This window comes from Corvus cornix, chromosome 4, assembly GCF_000738735.6.
Source record: "Corvus cornix cornix isolate S_Up_H32 chromosome 4, ASM73873v5, whole genome shotgun sequence".
Lineage (NCBI taxonomy): Eukaryota > Metazoa > Chordata > Aves > Passeriformes > Corvidae > Corvus > Corvus cornix.
The window spans coordinates 60,096,388-60,113,892 of NC_046334.1; the positions used below are offsets into that span (position 1 = coordinate 60,096,388).

The window sequence follows — 17,505 nt, forward strand, 5'->3', positions numbered from 1 at the left end:
CTGGCTGTGTAGAATAAAAAACCCCACAACATCTTCATTCTGCCTAGTTATATTCTAGAAATATAATGAACTGAAGCAAAGTCTAGTTTGGAAGCCAGTAATTAGTGATGTAGCCCAGAGTCCAGTCCTGTTCAGTGTCTTCATTGATGCCCTGGTCGGTGATGGAGCTGTTTGTATCTGTAGAAACATGCTGCTTTGTGGAGTCTGTTTTAGTATATTAATTGCTAGTTCTTAGTGAGTTCTTAAAAGCAAAAGTTAGTGTAGGACTTGGGAAAAATAACATAGGAATTTGTCTCATCAGCTCTGGTTCCCAGTTATGGGGGTTCTTGATCAGGATTTGTCTAAGTTTATAACAAGAGTTTGAGGAAGTGGTCTCATACTCCTGGAAACTGTTCTGCTACTGAGTCAGGCTTGCAAAAGGTGACTCCAAGTTACCCTAGTCCCTGCTAATTCACTGGACTGCTGAGCTTGTAAAAACACAGAAGAAAAGCTGCTTTATATTCTTGTAGTAAAATACAAAACTCTGAATGAAAAGCTAAAGCCTTCCCTGAAGAGTGTTTTAAAACCTCTGCTAAGGATACAGGAGACACACTGGTGCTTGTAAGCAGCTGTTCAAATCCTTAAGGGGCTGATATTGCTAAGAAGAACTCAGAGAAATGCCCTTACGAAGGAAGGAAGGAAGGAAGGAAGGAAGGAAGGAAGGAAGGAAGGAAGGAAGGAAGGAAGGAAGGAAGGAAAAGAGAAAGTTTCAGTGCTTATAGTGCTTATTCAGGCAGTCACTAATTTCAGCAGGTGTTCTGCACTTCCTGCAAACTGCTACCAGACATGCCAATTAAGAATTGCTCAAGGCAGTGATTTTGAAGATGGCAATCCTTTTTCAAATATTTTCAGTTCTTTTTCTTTCTAGCAATGAGACATTTCCATCCTCTTTGCACAGTAACACATAAGGCACAAAGTTTCTTACTGCTATTCCAATTTCCAAGCCTTCCATCAAGACACATTTCAATATAAGCTGCAAGTTGCATATCAGGGACTTGAAGGTCACCTCACCCAAGGGTTGGTTGATCCAACTGAGGGAAGATGCTGTGCAGGCACCAGACACAGCTTTGGTGGTGCTGATAAAAGTATAGAAATGCTGCCAGGACCCTCTGGGTTGTTGCATATTCATAGCTCAATAGCACCCATGGGAAGAGGTCTAGTCTGTTATACCAGCCCTGCTGGGGGAATGTGGTGTGTGTTGATATATTTATAATGGAGACATTAAGTGAGGTATTTTGTTTATATCTATTGTGGATTGGCTGAGATTATGTATTTACTGGAAATTATAAATCAACTTTTTATTGCTTCCCTGAGACAGACACAACAGTATTTATTCATCCCTTTTCTGTACAGAACTCATTAAGTAATGCATGGGAAAACAGCTGTGTGTCTTCATATTTGCAAATGAGTTTCAGTCCATTAAAGTTTTGCTGTGAGGCTTCAGTTCCTGAAGTTTAACAACACATGGTTGATTGGCCATATGTAGTATTGAAATGTTGCTGTTTTGTATTTGGGAAGGAGAACATCCTACAGGAGAGGAGTTGTCTGAAAACGGAATTGTGGTTATAGAAGCAAGATCACTATGGAGATAGATACATAATTTAAACTCAGCATTGAACAAAAGACTTAATGGCAGAGCATCTAATGTTGGGATGCAAGTTTATCATCAGTGAGGATTGCTACTCATAGACAGTGAACCAGTCCTCACCTGACTCTTGAGAAGATTTCTATGTAGCTGTTCTGTGCTTAATTAGGTCAGTTGGAAAAGTAGTAGACAAGCTTTCCTGGAAAGATGTCCTTCAATGGATGTGAAGGAAAAAAAGACACCAAACACCATGGAGGCTGATAGCAGTTGCTTAAAATTTGCCAGAAAATTTTCTCCTTATCCACTGAAACATAGTTAACACATGTAACTGAACTTAGAGCATGTGTTTTTACTAACATTTAAAGTATGACTTTCTGTTACTTTATCAGACTTAAAAAGGTGAGTTTTTCAATTATTGTAGCTGACCTAATAACAAGCAGCGTCTGTCTATAAAACTCACTTTACCCTCTGTATGTTGGACTCTGCTTCAGATGTTTACAAGCAAGTGAACATTTCAGATTTCCCTGTTTCCTAAATGGTTGAGTATTTGATAATATTTACAAATATGTTATTAAGCAATAAATCTAAAACAATTTGACCTGTGACTTCCTTCCAAGAGTGTTTCACACGCTGGGGAGATAAGCACCACTTAAACCTTTTTGAAGGTCCTAGATGATTAACATTTCCATTTTACTTTCCATTATACATTGTCGAACCATCCATTATTGCAAATTCATGTCCTAATATGCAAATTTGTCCTTTACAAATTAGCTATTAATGGTGTGGTAAGTTCGTCAAGCATTGTGAGATAGCATGCAGTCATCATATTGAGTAGGAGGGTGTGTTTTCTAGACTCGAGTGTCTTTGCTTTTGAAACTGATGGCAAAAGGAAAAAAACTGGGAGGTGTATTCTTGATTAATATTTTGAGGGATTTTTTAAACTGGAAGTAAATGTCAAATAAAAATGAGTTTGTTTTGTTTTTTTTTTTAATCTAAACCAGATTTGTTGTCATTAAAAAATGTTAAGATTAAATATTCAACCATTTTAGTTGTTTTTAAAACAACAAATATGCTTTGTGTATTTTTACGCTTATTTTTCTCTTTAACTTGATATAACTTAGTCTAACTTCTGTAAATTCAGTTTGGCAAAATATAACCACATAAAAAAAGATTTGTGTCTAATGCAGTTTCTAGACACCCTGGAGCACTTCTCTTCATCTCCCATTGCAGTCCCAAAAGCACGCAGGTCTCTGGAGTTATATGTGTTGCATCTGCCAGCCCCACAGAGACATCTGAGGTACCCAAGGGCATCAGAATGATAGTATGTGCTCATGTTTGAAAAACTGAATCTCATCCTCCTCAATTATTTTCATTTATTATTTTGTATTTTGTTATTTATTGAAGTTAACCTGAGTCTAAATGCATTGCTGAAAGGAAGTTCTGTCAGAAATTTTGCCTAGCTCCAGCATAGCTCTAATATTTCTTCCTGAAGAAGCTCAAGGATATATGCTGGCTGCTGATAACAATCCCATTTGAAAGCTCACCATTTCCCACTGCTTTTCTCTGAAATTTTTACTCCTCTTGGAGATGAATGAGCAATGAAGACAAATTATGCCATGTAAGTGTGCAGTAAAAAGCTAGTTGTTACTCCAATAAAAAGCTGGGCAAAAAACCATCTGGGGAACTTGTAATGAACACTTTAATTCTCCCTCTCAGTGAGTACATGATCTAACATGCCATTTAGTGAAGAAAAAATCATGGGATGAAGACACCAGACACTTTCAAAGCTGTTTTAAGTACTGATTCAAAGGCCATGTACTCAGTAATAAAAACTTCCTGCTGACTTCTGTGAATTTTACATCAGACTTGTACAGCCTTGAGTCTGGTAGCCTTCTGTACTGGTAATTACCTGGGAAGATACTGATACTTGAGTAAACTTCTTGTCAGAGGTACACCTGTATTAGTAACCTGTAAAAATACACATCTGGGTGCAGAACAGATGTGAAATACACGTATTATCTGGCTTGCCTCTGTTTTAAACAGGAAGGTCAGCAATTTATAACTCTGTTATTGAAATGTATTTTGACAAACTGGGTTACAGAAATGATCATGCAAAGAGAAAATTGTGTCCAGTAAGGATGTGAGATCAGCATACTCTGCATCCAGAGGAGGTTGTAGAGCAGTGTCTGAGGGATACAAAGAAGGTAAGAGGAAGGCAGTTGTTCTGCACCTTGCTTGAGTAGCTGCTCTGAAGCCTGAGATGTAGAAGTTCTCTTTTCTCAGCTGCCTCATGATCATCACCACTGTGCCGTACCCTTGACTAAAGGAAGAAAAGACAGGTCTAATGCTAAGAAATTAGTTCCATCTCAGTGCTTTTTCAGTCCTTAGCCCCAGGCCAAAGTGGTTGTCCTTTACTTTTAGGAGTGTTTTATGTGGTATGGTAGCAGATTAACAGAGAAATGCTGAACTTGTGCAGTATTCTCGGCTTTACATGCATAAATAAGTTTACCCAGTCTGTTCTGAGAAGGGATACAATTTTTTTTGTGTGGCAAATGCAGTATTTCTGATATGCATTTTTTGTGCCAAGTCTCTACAAGAAAGGACAAAATTCAAATGCTTGAATATAAGCACATAGTATCATCTTGATGCCCTATGGTACCTTATGTGTCCCTGTGGAACTGGCAGATGTGACACAATATCACAGAGACCTGCATCCTTCTGTAGCTGCAGCAGGAAGGTGAGGCTAGATGCTTCAGGACATCTAAAAATTAGACTAGATGTAATTCTTTCTGTCTGTGTGTGTAATTATATTTTGCCAAACTAAAATTTTTAAAGTGTTCCTGCTTCTTATAGAAACATAAAAAGAAGAGTGCCAAATCACTATTTCCTGGATGTTTTGAGTATCTTGCACTGGATGCAAGAGGCTTTTGTCTCTTTGTTCCCCACATACAAAATGGGTAAAATATGCCATTTTACATGAGAAATTTAACAAAAAGGTAATTTCTGTTTATAAGTTGTTCAGCACTGTAGTAAACTCATCAGAACCCCTTCCTCAAGGAATTAGCTCCAGAAAGAATACTTAAATGGTAACTATTTAATAGTGACTAGTAAATAGACCTGCTCACTGGGGGATCACAGTTCATCCTGTGCCCTGAATGTTAAAAAGGGGGAAATGAGCATTTATTTTGATATCACCTCCCTCACATTTCAAGCAGTAGAGGTAACCAAGCCCTTGACAGTTCTGTGAGGCAGCATGGTGGTTACACAAGGAAGCAGAGCAGGGCTGGGATCCTCTGGGCAGTGTCCTGTGCTACCCCATGTCCAGACAGAGCCTAGGAGAAGGTGTTTGGGATGTGGGCATTTCCCTGTGGCTCTAGAATGGACAGGAGACAGGATGTGGGAAGCTTGCCTGGGAGCAGTTAGGGTCAGGGTGCTCAATGGGACATGGGGATCTCTACAGCACAGAAACCCAAACCCTGGGGAGAGAGCAAACAAGGAGCCTGACTGTGCAATAGTGGCTGAGACTCAGTTGGGAATGGGGAGTGGGATCTATGTCCAGATTATACTTTTAAAATAAATACATAAATAAATAAATATAATCTATTTATTAAACTGAAGGAGGAGAGGTTTAGCACAGATGTTAGGAAGAAATTCTTCACTGTGAGAGTGGTGAGACTCTGGACCAGACTGCCCAGAGAAGCTGTGGATGCACCAGCCCCAGAAGTGTTCAAGGCCAGGGTGAATGGGGCTCTGAGCAGCCTGGGATAGTGGAAGGTGTCCCTGCCCATAGCAGGGGATTGGAACAAGGTGATCTTTGAGGTCTCTGCCAACCCAAACCATTCTATGTTTCTCTGTGTCTGTGAAATTATTTAGAGAGAAACAGAGAGAGTGAAGCCTGTCACAGTTGCATCTTTCCCTACTCAGTCTTTTTGATCCTGTTATCCATCTCATACTGGGATATTTAACTGGCTGCAACAGATGTTTCAAAAAGTGAGTGCCCATGTCCAGGGCAGTTCAGGACTTCTTCCCTCCTCTGTTGCATGACCCTGCAAACAATTTAGTTCCCCCGTTAAAATTTATCTATGCGGATATTGTTAACCTGTTTGGTGTTGAGAGTGTCTTCACATTTTATCAAAATCTTCCTAATTGCTGAAAAGATAAAATGTAACTGGTGCTTAAATAGATAATTGAGTTTGGTATGGACAGTTCATCTGTCAGCAGCGCCTGTTAACATTTCCCCATGTCACTTTTCTTTTCCACTTTTTGATGGTTACAGTAAGTTCCATTTTCTGCATTTTAGCTGATGATTTTCTGACATGGCAACATTTTCTTTACTGTATTCCAATGCACCTTAATCTTGTCTCATTCACAGCTGATAAATCCATGCCATGCTTTATCCCCCTCCCTTCTGCCTGATCTTCTGCCTCTACAGCTTTGCACTTTATTACATCAACCTTTGAATGAGTCTGTGGTTGTCAAACTTGCTCTACTATTTAACTGTCTTCTGTAAATACATCAAAGCCAGGTTTTTCAGGCTCTAGCCTAAGCAAATATCCATAATGTGACAGTTTAAAATTAAAATTTTACCGTCTTGACATGTTTTTTGTACCAATTCTGAGCAGGTAATAAAATCAGGTCCCCTGTAATTAAAATATTTAATGCTCTTATAAGTTCTTCCTGAAATAAAATGGGATGTAGGTTTTTTCTTATCTCCCAGTAGTGCCTGTGTGCTTCTCTTTACTGCTGACAATTGAGGCAAAGTGTTTTAAGTGTCTTCTAAGTCACCTACACTGTCTTTTGCCTTTAGCTTATTACTGCTTTTGAGCACTGTCCCAGTATATGTCCTTCTGTATTCCTTCCGAAAGAGGTTATTAAACCCTTCTTTTCCCTGCTTCTCTTAGTTCTCTTTGTAGGGTCTAGTTCAGCCTGATTTCCAGCCATTTTAATGAATCCTTTAAACTTACATTAGCCCTACTATTCCTTTTCTGTAGTGGGAGGAAGGAGTTAAAATTCTATAATATAAATTAAGAGGAAAGCAAGTAGAACACACGCTCATAATGTTGAATAGACATGAAATCTTTTGAAATGGATGGAGAAGTTTCCATTGGCTTCAGTGACTTACTGATTCATGCCAAAATGGCAAGTGGGAGCATATTTATGAGTGTTTACCTTAAGGCTTTAAAAGGTAGCATGATGAAAAGTAAAATAGAAATCTTTAATAGAGGAAATAAAGGACACTCAGTGTCTTATGTGACAAAAATAGAGGGCTTTTCATTATAGTAGCAGGGCTTGCTATTTATTGTGAAGGGTGAGTTCAGAGTCTTGTTCACAACTTTTTCAAAATAACACTTTCATAAGAGTTATTTGTGATAAATGGGACCAACTGATAAACCATACACTATAGGAGACTTTAAAAGGAGTGTAAGCTTATTCCATGGAAGTCTCCACAGGTGGGGAGATTGCTGATAATAACAGTTTACTAAGAATATTTTTTCTGTTAAGAAGTCTCCTTGACATTGTGGAAAAAAGCCTACAGAAAATATGCTGTGCTGATCAAGAGTAAGATTTTTATTTGGAAATATTTTCAAAAATTCTAACGCCCCATAAATTTTTTATATGGTACATAGCAAACAGGTTTATATTACAGGAAATCATTCCAGGCAGATATGGAATGAAGGTGACAAGTTATACTGCCTCTTCTGTTATTCTTTACAAATCAGTACCTGCTTTGATTATGTGATTATTGACTGGTTTTAAAGTCTTAACCTTAGTTTTCTAGTTTTTAAAATAAGATTTGGGCTTATCTGTCTATAAACAGTATTAAATGCTTTTGATTCACCTGCATTAAGTAAAGTTTTCCACTCAGTTGGAAAAAAAAATAAAAAAGGAATGAAGAAGTAGGGTCTTGAAGACTTCATGGTAATACAGGCTCTTAGGATGACCGATTACCTCAAGTTTTAAATTGTTTGCAAAAGCACTTTCTCGTGCTGTTTTCCCATCCCAGGAGAAGTTTTTAAAAACACCTCTCTCACCTAAAAGGGCAAGGGAAAAATTTGGCAAGGAGATACCCCACCCATTATTTCTGGAGTTATTTAGTTATCTTGGGGCCCATTTCATGTTTGAGGTGTGGATTACATACCATACCATGCAGCACATGGTGCTTTAGGCCTTGCTGAAGTGGGAGAATGGAAAATAAAAACTGTCAACAGAAAAAAGTTTGGGGGCTTGGCCCTTGAGTAAGATGATCTGAGGGGAAGTGTTCAAAGTGCTTACTAAGCTCAGGACGAACACATCACTCTGGTGACAGATTCAATACTTGGAATGATGAAAAATCACAGTGTTTCCCATCAAAACTATTTTTCTTCCAGGTGGGAGAATATTACTGACTCCTGTTTGCATCCATTTGCAGGAATCTCGGTGGCCTTTCTTGTTTGGAGCAATCATTGTTCCATCATTAATACAAGCTGCGATTCTGCCTTTTCTTCCTGAAAGTCCTCGGTACCTCCTACTTGAAAAGCATAACACAAGCAAGGCAGAAAAAGGTATGATATGTTACTTGCAGCAAAGGGGGTTCATTGTACAGATGCAGGCTGCAGATACCTAATTCTGATACCACACTAAAAGCAGATTATTCCAGTTGGAGAGATTCCTTGGCAATAATTTTTCTCACATTTTTGTTTGTCTCTGTATGTGTAAATATAACAGTAACTTCCAAGTTTTTTTAAATTAAATTTTCCAGCAAGGTAAGTTATATAGTATTACACATGGTGATACAGACCTAACCAAATCATCCTGCTGTTGTGTGCCAGCTACACTTTGCAGGGTTCATTTGGAAATGAAAGGTGGTTTCAGTCACTGTGACTCTCCCTTATCTACAGTCTCTGCTATAATAAAACCAGCAATTTTGGTTTTTTCCCAGTAGTCACTGGGTTTGACCCTGTGCTTCTGTAACTCAATAATTTTGTAGATCTAATAAAAACCCCACACATCTGTTTAACTGAAAATTTACAGTGCTTCCATATTGCTTCAGCTTCACAGACACAGAATACTTTGTTTTTACTTTAGATTCTAAGTATAAAACTATTCGCTTGCATGATCACAGTTGCTGCATTCTCCACCCCAGTGAATTTACTATATCCCAATACAGCTGAGAGAATGTTGAAAATTTGGTTTTGCTTATTATAAGGACACATTAAAAACAGGAGTGTACAAAGAAAGAGTCTGATTATAATACCAAAATATCAAACATAACTGCTTTACAAACTATTCTTAAAAACTTTGTTTGAATACAACCCTTAACATTTTCAGTCATGAACTAGTTGCTTGCAAAATAACTTGTAAAGTGTGTATCAACACCTGAAATACAAATTTAATAATCTTTTAACATGGAATTAATGCAACTCTATCCTGTTTCTTCTATTATGAAACCAAAAACAGGGCTTTTTTGTTCTGAAGAGCCCTCTGAAAGAGAAATAACACACTACTGAAGAGACTCCCATGTTGTCTCAGTTTGGTGTTGAATGAAGAGAGTCAGCAGAGTTTTGAGGAGGCAGAGAACAGCTTTTCCAAGGACTGTGAAGGAAAGGGCTGCCCTGTCATCTGTGGTCAGAGCACCCAGCAGGGATGCAGGACCCAGCTTGGGTTCACTGTTGGGTGGAAACTTCTGCAGCATCATGGCTGGGCAGGGAAGAAATGCCTTTGGGTGCCAAGTTTAAACTGGCTCCTTTCTGCCTGATAAAACTGTAGATATATTTCCAGAGCTATGGCTGGCAAAGAGTCTGCATCTGCAATGCTATTGCATAATGTCACACTTGCTATGAGGAACTATTGAAAATCCTGCTACAGTACCTGGAAACCTCAGCACTGACAGTGAAACTGGACCTCTCATAGGTAGAGTTTAAAAGTTAGAAAACATGGCAGTAAATTAATGCCACCTGCCTTTAAATTCACACCATTTACTGGTAATGTGCCAACTGCAGTTGGGGATGTTTTCAGCATACATGTTCTGAAAATAATTTGAAATCTAATCCAGAGACATTGGAGGTAGGTTTTGGAGTAGAAGGCATCAGGAAAGCAGTTTCCAGGGGAAATGACCTTTAGCAGTTGGCTTGCTGATTACAAGAAAATGGCTTTCATGAGCCACCCTAAGGACTATAAATCTAGATACTCTGAGAAAAAAGAGACAACTGATATAAAAAGCTTTTCAAAGTAACTGCTTGTCAATATACGCTTCTTGATTTTATTAATTCTAAAAGAAAATACTAAATTCTGAAATAATTGTAGTACACAGTGTAACTCATTTTGAGTGTAGCCTACAGTGGAATTCACAAAATAGGAGGGTGAATCAACAATTAAGACATATCACCTGGATATTCCCATTGTCAGCAGAAATGGGGGAGGAAAAGTCTAAGTATTAAGGAGACTGGAGGAGATGTGATTTATTAAAATGCCCTTCTGCTTGTAAGTCATATCATGACAAAGCAGAATTCTTCATTTTAATGATGACTACAGAAATGTTTTTGAATTATTTGCCTCTTAGCTTAAATCTGCATAATAGTATTGGAAATTTGCAACTCTTTCTACTGACTAAATCCCTTTTCTTTCCTTTAATGGATCAAGGCTATTCACGCAAATATATATTTTACTGTGGATTATACCTTGTCAGAGAAATACAAAGCTATTATTTGCAAAAGGTCTGCTGTATTTAAAGCAGATGACTACATCAGTCTTTATGAAATACTCTAAAGTGTGCATGTATGTCAAAGTCCCTAAAATGGAGCTGACAACATTAATCTTCCTAATAGTTTTAGAGCGATAATATCCAGTGAGATAATGTAGGTCACTGAGTTTCCACAAGTTTTGCCCCTGCTTTCATGCTCTTCTTTTCTTCTCTGTCTCAGGAGATAACCAGACTGTAACTACCAAAATACAAGTGGTGTCAATCTCTTTTCTGGCTGATGTCTTTAAGGGGCAAATAAGAGACTGAGAGAAGGGGAAGGACAAAAATGAGTTGTGTAAACAATGAAGAAAAGAAGGAATGAGGGTAGAGGGTTAGAGTAGAGGGGCATAATGTGCAAGCCTAAACCGCACCACCATGAGAGAAACTATTCTTTGGGGCACAGGGGCAGTGATGCCTCAAATGAGTGAGGTCTCCTGTGCCCCATTTGCAGGGTTTTACCCCGTCCCCAGCTTTCCCCTTCCCTGCAGTGCAGGTGGTGCACACTGTGGGTGGCTGAGCTGATGTCTGCCCGATCAGATATCCGGACACCCTGTCTGATTGCTGTTGTCTGCTGCCAAAAGCAGCACTGACAGATGAGCTCAGCTCATCTTCCTGGAGGCCACCAACCTGTATCCGACCTCTGGGATCCAAAGGAAATGAACTGTGTCTCGTATTCCTGTCTCACTGCTGAATGTGGATGAACTGATCCATGTGTTCTGACGAGAGAACAGTCCACTGGAATAACAGCATCATCTGTAAACCTGCTTTGCCCAAGAAACTAAGACTGGTAGTGAAGCAAGGGCAGAACCATCCCAGCTCCTCTCCCGGGTCCCACAACTAATATTCCTCTCATTTGATAAGAATAGAACGGAAGAAAATGCCCAGCATTTAAGTGGTGTGATCCTTCATAAGCATGGCCAGACAGCAGAGGAGATATGGGTATTTAAGTGGTTAAGAGAAGGACTTTGGAAGGAGATTGTGGGAATGAAGACAGGGATAGAAACAGGAAGAAAAAGAAAAATCTGCTGCTATAATTACATCAGACCGCTTGCCATCCAAGTTCTAGAACAGTAAGACATGGATCTTGCATTAGCTGTCTATTAGTTGCAGGCCAAGTGCACTGCTGATCTGTGAGTATCACAATGATGTAATATAAATAAAATCAGTAGTAGTGATAAAATGGAACATTTGTTATGACTAACAACATAGGTTATAAACGCTTTCAGTTGGAGAGTTGAGGTGTCTTTTTGAAGTGCCCTGTTACAAGGTGGAACCTTGCATTTTCTATGCAGCTACAGTAGCAGGCCATGTAAATCAATAATGGAAGTCAGCTGGTATCCCAGCTTGCCAGAGAACAAGAATATTGTTATGTCTTAAGGGTCAAACAACTTGGATAAAATGTCACAGCAACATCTGTTGGTGACATACAAAATCTGTTCATCTAGTATATTCAGTCATACATTAAAAGTCCCATGGTTATGAAAGAAACATTACAAAAGCTATACTGAGAAGCTTAGACTTAAATTTTTAGGAAGGTGGATTAGAGTTGATACCTTTTCATGTGACAAAAGAGCAAGGCCACTCCTGATTTAAAAAAGCAGGTAGCCAATTTTTTACAAAGCCCTTCAGGGGGTCCATGTGGGCAGGAGATGTACGAAACCCAAAGTTACAGCAGGAGCAAGTTACTGCAAATCCAGTCATTAAAATGAAGTTGTTATGACTGACAACAAGGATCTATATGATTAATTTTTGTTTCTCTGTGAGTTTTGTGTGTCTGTAATCATTATAAACTATTCTTATTGGAAAGGAAGAGACAGGCATGACTACTACACTTGCCAGCTTATGGTAAAGGCTTCATCTCAGATGTTTGTCTGCCAAAAGCTGGAGTGATTGTGGTGTGACTGATTTGTTTTTAAACTTTTCTTAAGCCTCCTGTATTTACAAAGGATATTGGGTTCGTTGGACCTTTAATACAACTCCGTTTACCAGTTCTTGTGTTATTTTAGGGTGGCATGCATATGGTCTTTTTGCCTGTACATCTTGGCTAGTTTCAGGTGAACCTGAGCAGGCCTTTTGATGGTCTGTGAAACCAGACATACAAACAGGTAAAGATGTAATCCTTAACTGGATAAAAACTCAAAAAAGGTCTGTGTGTTCTTTACTTAGAAGAAGAGGGAGGTGACACATGGGAAAAGCCTAAAGTCATTTGCTTGCAGTTATATCTCACTGAGATTTTTTCTTAAATTTTGCTATGCTTCATGCTAGTAGGTAACCAGTATTTTGCTAGATTTAAAAAGCATTATTACATTTAAATCTCTTTTAACAAGATACACCTGAATTATTCTTTCTGGATATTTGGTACTTTAATAAAATTAGTTTATATGAAAATAACTATTTGTTTATTTTGTAAATTATTTTTGTGTTGACATGGAGTTATTACAGGGAAATGTCTACTGGTTTCAACAGTGGCAAAAAAAGATGTTGTTTTAGCAGAATTTAGACAAAGGTGTGTGTGTCAGTGTGATAATGGATTTAATATAATTAATCATCAGAGAAGTGAATGTGTCCATGGGAAACAGATGACAATAATACTCCTGCAACTTATTTTAATTTTTTTGTTGTTTCTTTTAAAGGGTAAGCCCAACCAACCTGTGAGCACTTGTCTCTTTTTCTGCCCCCTCTTGCCTGGTGCTGCCTTTATTCTGGAAACCACACAAAAGCATTTTGATCCTTTAAAATTTCTTCTCAAAGTTCACATGCTAATTCTGTAGATAATAACTGCTTTCTTTGCATGGTCCTGGAAGTGCTACCATGGAAAAAGAATTAGTAATTCCCCATGTAGCTGAGGTCTTGAGTGACCATCTTCAGTTAATTTAAAGGCCTGATTTGTTTTAAAGATGGTAACAACTGATTTTTTTTCAGATCTTTGAAGCTCTTTCAGAGGTTCAACTTCACTTAGCTGAGATGAATAAAAACTGGTGGTGTAAATGGAAGGGTTTCTTGACTTCTTTCTTCTTGACTGGAACCATCCAGTTCTTTTCCTATTTATAAAGGCAGTATTCCAACTTTTGAAGGCTGAGCTTCTATAACCTTCTGATCCAAGGGAATTAAATAGTAATCTGGGAAGGTTTAAAAGTTTCTAGAACTGAAACTCCTTAGATGGTTTTAAGTGTTACATGAAAATAAGGCTTCTCTATAGCAAGAAAAGCCAGTCACGGAGGGAAATGAGTCACTGCAGTGAGGAGAGGAATGACTGCTGTGCTTCTCAGTGCCAGTAATGCCAGGGTTTAGAAAGTAAAATTAATAAACTGAACATCATATATTGAAAGACTTTTGAGTTTTTCTATCTCCTTGCTAATGCAGAATTTATTTCTACATTAATTGTATATAAAATTGAAATTCTTGTGGTACCAAAAAACTGGTAATGGAATAAAATTAGAGACATGCTGAGTAGCAGGAAAATGTTTTTCCAAGAACGTTGGGTGATGTCTATTCAAAACTATGCATGTATAGCATAGTAATTTCTTAGCATTTCTTGACTTGTTGGTAATTTTAAGTATCCATCAAAGTTGCCTAGTGGCATTTACATCTCTTTACTTAATGCCATGGAGGAGAGAAAAAGAAATCAGGTGTCTATTTCTTCCTGCCTTGTGCTTGGCAATTTTGGTAATTGCAGTTTTTTAGTTCCTTGTCCCTCTAGAAATACAGCAAGCTCCCTTGTGCAAAAAAGACAGATTGCTCTCTTTTTACTTGACTGCACCTATATTTTTGACTTGTGTGCCCTAAATGCTGAGGATTCTAAGGACAGGAAAAATAAAGAAAATTGTGCACTGACCTAATATGCACTGATAAACCAGATGCTTAAAAATCTGAGAGAATCCTTTCAAGGAAGACTCTGGTGATATATGTCTGGTTGTTCTCATCTTTACCTGAATTTTTCTTGATCGATGTTCTAATAGTACTGAGGAAAGTGTAATTTCAGCACGAGACATCAACTTGAACATTGTTCTAATTTAACATTTCTTATCACTATCTTTAAATACATCATACTCATTAAAATGAGTGTTTAGCGTGTTATTTATTTAAAAATGGGCAATGGCAAAGGGCAAAACTGAGCAGCTTAAAGTTTGGGTTCTGAGGTCTGAATTTGTTTTTTCATTTGTGATTGTACAGCCTGTGTGAAAAGATAAATCTTGTGCTGTTTCTGAGAGATTTAAAAATTCTGACCTCTCCTCTCACAAGAGAGAAACTGGTTATCAGAATATATGAATGTTATGAATTAACTCAACAGCCAGAGGTGGTTCATCCCTTAAAAAAAGCATCCTTCTTGTTAAGCAGAACCATGTGGGGCACATTAAAATGCATTAGAAGTGCTAAGTGCCTCAGAAAATCTTGGCCCAGAGCTCAAAATAGTTCCCTGCACCACCAGACTGGGAGCCAGGCAGAATGTGCAGTCTTGTGCATTCACCAAAGTGACAGAGAGGGATGCTCTGGGGAGGCCACCAGTCCATTTGTGTGACCTATCCCTCACAACACTGAAATGCTGCTAACTGGCCTTTTCACTTCCTGGGTAAAGATAAAATTTTGTAACTTCAAAATCTAAATAGAGTCTGGCTGTAATAACCATGACTAGTCAGTACCTCTAGTTTCTTTGACTATCCAAGTGCTTTTTATGATCCAAAGGTGTGTAAACATACTGAAATATGTGGTCGTTTATTTATAGGCAGTGTTATACAAAGCTGTGGATAAGAAAAATTGATTTGGCTCTTAGGTGAACTAAATGAACTTATTCATTTAATAAAAATAACAATTTTAAGTGTCCTGCTGTGTAAAGGATTGTTTTGAGTATTAGCATCCTACTGGGTCACAAAGCCTTGTTGCGGGGGTGTGTGTAATGTCATTGTTTCTCTGCAGTCATTCTGAGATGATGAGCATTTTAAACATCTCTTAAAATGCCAGCCCCTGGGGTATGTTCATTAGATTGAGACAGAGGTATCATCTGCATAGACAATATCTGTAAAACAATGTTGGTGGAGACACATCACGTCCAGTAGGAGGTATCTGTTTGTATCTTAGACGAGGTGTGAGCTGGAAAGCCTGTATTATTCACAGTGGAAGGATATTTCAGTAAGCTATCAATGTGCAATATTAAATGGTGTCTTTTTGGGGATGTGAGATTGGTTGGTTACTTGCTTACATTGGTCATGTAAATTTGTTCCCATGTCTCCAGCATTGGCAGATATAAAATCTTGAACAGCTCTGGGTAATTACTGCTAATGTTAACCACCTTGAAAAAGAGAATTCTTGTCTATGTGCTAGTAAAAACAAGAGGTAATATGAAGAATAATAGCCATTCCTTTCAAATGTCTGTCTTTTCTTGGTTTACCAGACTTATATGCATTTTTACATCTTGTTACTTCTCTATCCAATCTATCTCCAGCAATGAGGTCAGCTATATTGTGAGGCTGCAAAAGTAGCCAAGTCAAATAATGATTTTCAGAGATGCTTTGGTATTAAATGTTTTCAAGTTACACAGGGTTTTCACTCTGCACTGGACCTTAGGCTATATTATATATGAAATAATATGAGAGATCTTGTAGGGAGACAAATAGTTTATATTTTTGTTGCAGTTTCTGAACCCAATAGCAGAGATGAACCTGATCACATCCAGAGCAGAATGATATTCTTGGCAGAAGAATAATTAAGTTGTAGCCCATGTATGTCTCCTGTTTGTGCCAAACATTTCCGTTTTAAAGAAGCAAGATATTTATAAATGCATACAGTGTCAGGTGTCTGGCCTAACGTATGTGTCCTCTCTTGGTAGCATTTCAGAGATTCCTTGGCAAAGATGACGTGTCTCATGAAATAGAAGAAGTTTTGGCAGAGTCTCGAGTCCAAAGAAACACCAAGATGGTGTCGATTCTTCAGCTCCTGAGAACCCGTGCTGTGCGATGGCAGATTGTGACCGTGGTCGTCACCATGGGCTGCTACCAGCTCTGTGGGCTAAATGCTGTAAGTGTCCTTCTTCAGGTCATGGCATCTCACAGGGTTTGGGCTATACCATTCACTAGCCTCTATGACTTTCCTTTTTTGGTTGTTTCTTATTGGTAATGACTTTGTGAGAGCAGCGTGTGGGAAAATCCACAGAGATCTGTATCGTTTGGGGTTTTTTAAACAAAAAAATTGGAAGGGAAGCCATGTTGTGTTAATTTTGAAGGAATACATGAAAAGGTAGAAGAGATTAGCAAAGAAAGAGCATGCAGCTTTCACTTCTGATTACTCAGATTCTTCGTTTCTGGATATGCCCCATGCTTATTCAGAGTTTTTTCAGTAGACATTTCAGCTTGGATTGGTTCTATTCTGTACTTATAGAAGTCAGCAAAAGTTCCTGTAAGTGATTTCAAGAGGTCACACCTCATGATTGATTTGTTATTGCCTCAATATTCCTGTCTTGGAAAGTGAAGAAAAGAGGAAAAAGACATAAAACAGTCAGTAGCAATTTGGATTGACCATTATTGTGTCTGAAGCTAATGGATATCAGAAGTCTCCTTTTCCATCTGTCTGAGCCTATTGCTTCAACTATGAGAGGATCACAGGACAGTTTAGGTTGGAAGATCCCTCCACCTGGTCCAAGCCCTTGCTCAGAGCAGGAATGACTTCAGGGTTGGCTCAGGCTACAGAGGGGTTTGTGCAATTGACTTTTAAACATATTCAAGGGTGGAGAGGGTAGAACCTTCCTGGGCAACCTCTGCCAGGTGTTTACACCACTTACATTGCAAAAAGTGTTTTCTTTACATCCAGCCAGAGCTATCCTGGCTGCAGCTTGTGACATCTGGCTTAGATGCTTTATGCTGCACAAAAGAAGTATTCTCATTAAGCACCTGAAAGGGAAAGGGGTTTTTTTCATAGTTCAAAGGTATTACTGGCTTATAGATATGAAAAGCAACGTTCTTGCTGCTGCAAGGAATTCTCACTGTGGCTCTGCAGCACAGGCCAGCTAGATTTTCTCGCCAGGTCTATGTGCTTTTGTATCTATGAACACTAGCTCTGGCTTATCTCAGGTATCTCTATAGCTTTAAAACTCCAAATAGAAGGTAATTTGTCCAAGATCATTTAAAATATTAATGCAATTGGAATTCTGGAATCTAAAAGCTTTTTACAA

At 38.4% G+C, this 17,505-nt stretch overlaps 1 protein-coding gene across 1 annotated transcript in view; it reads left to right on the forward strand.

Annotated features, from left to right (window-relative positions):
* SLC2A9 (solute carrier family 2 member 9) overlaps positions 1 to 17,505 on the forward strand; it is an 80,222-nt gene that overhangs the window by 20,931 nt on the left and 41,786 nt on the right. Inside the window, exons 6-7 of the mRNA XM_039551479.1 lie at positions 8,034 to 8,166; positions 16,168 to 16,355. Coding sequence (XP_039407413.1) covers positions 8,034 to 8,166; positions 16,168 to 16,355 — 321 coding nt within the window. The remainder of the gene's footprint in view (positions 1 to 8,033; positions 8,167 to 16,167; positions 16,356 to 17,505) is intronic.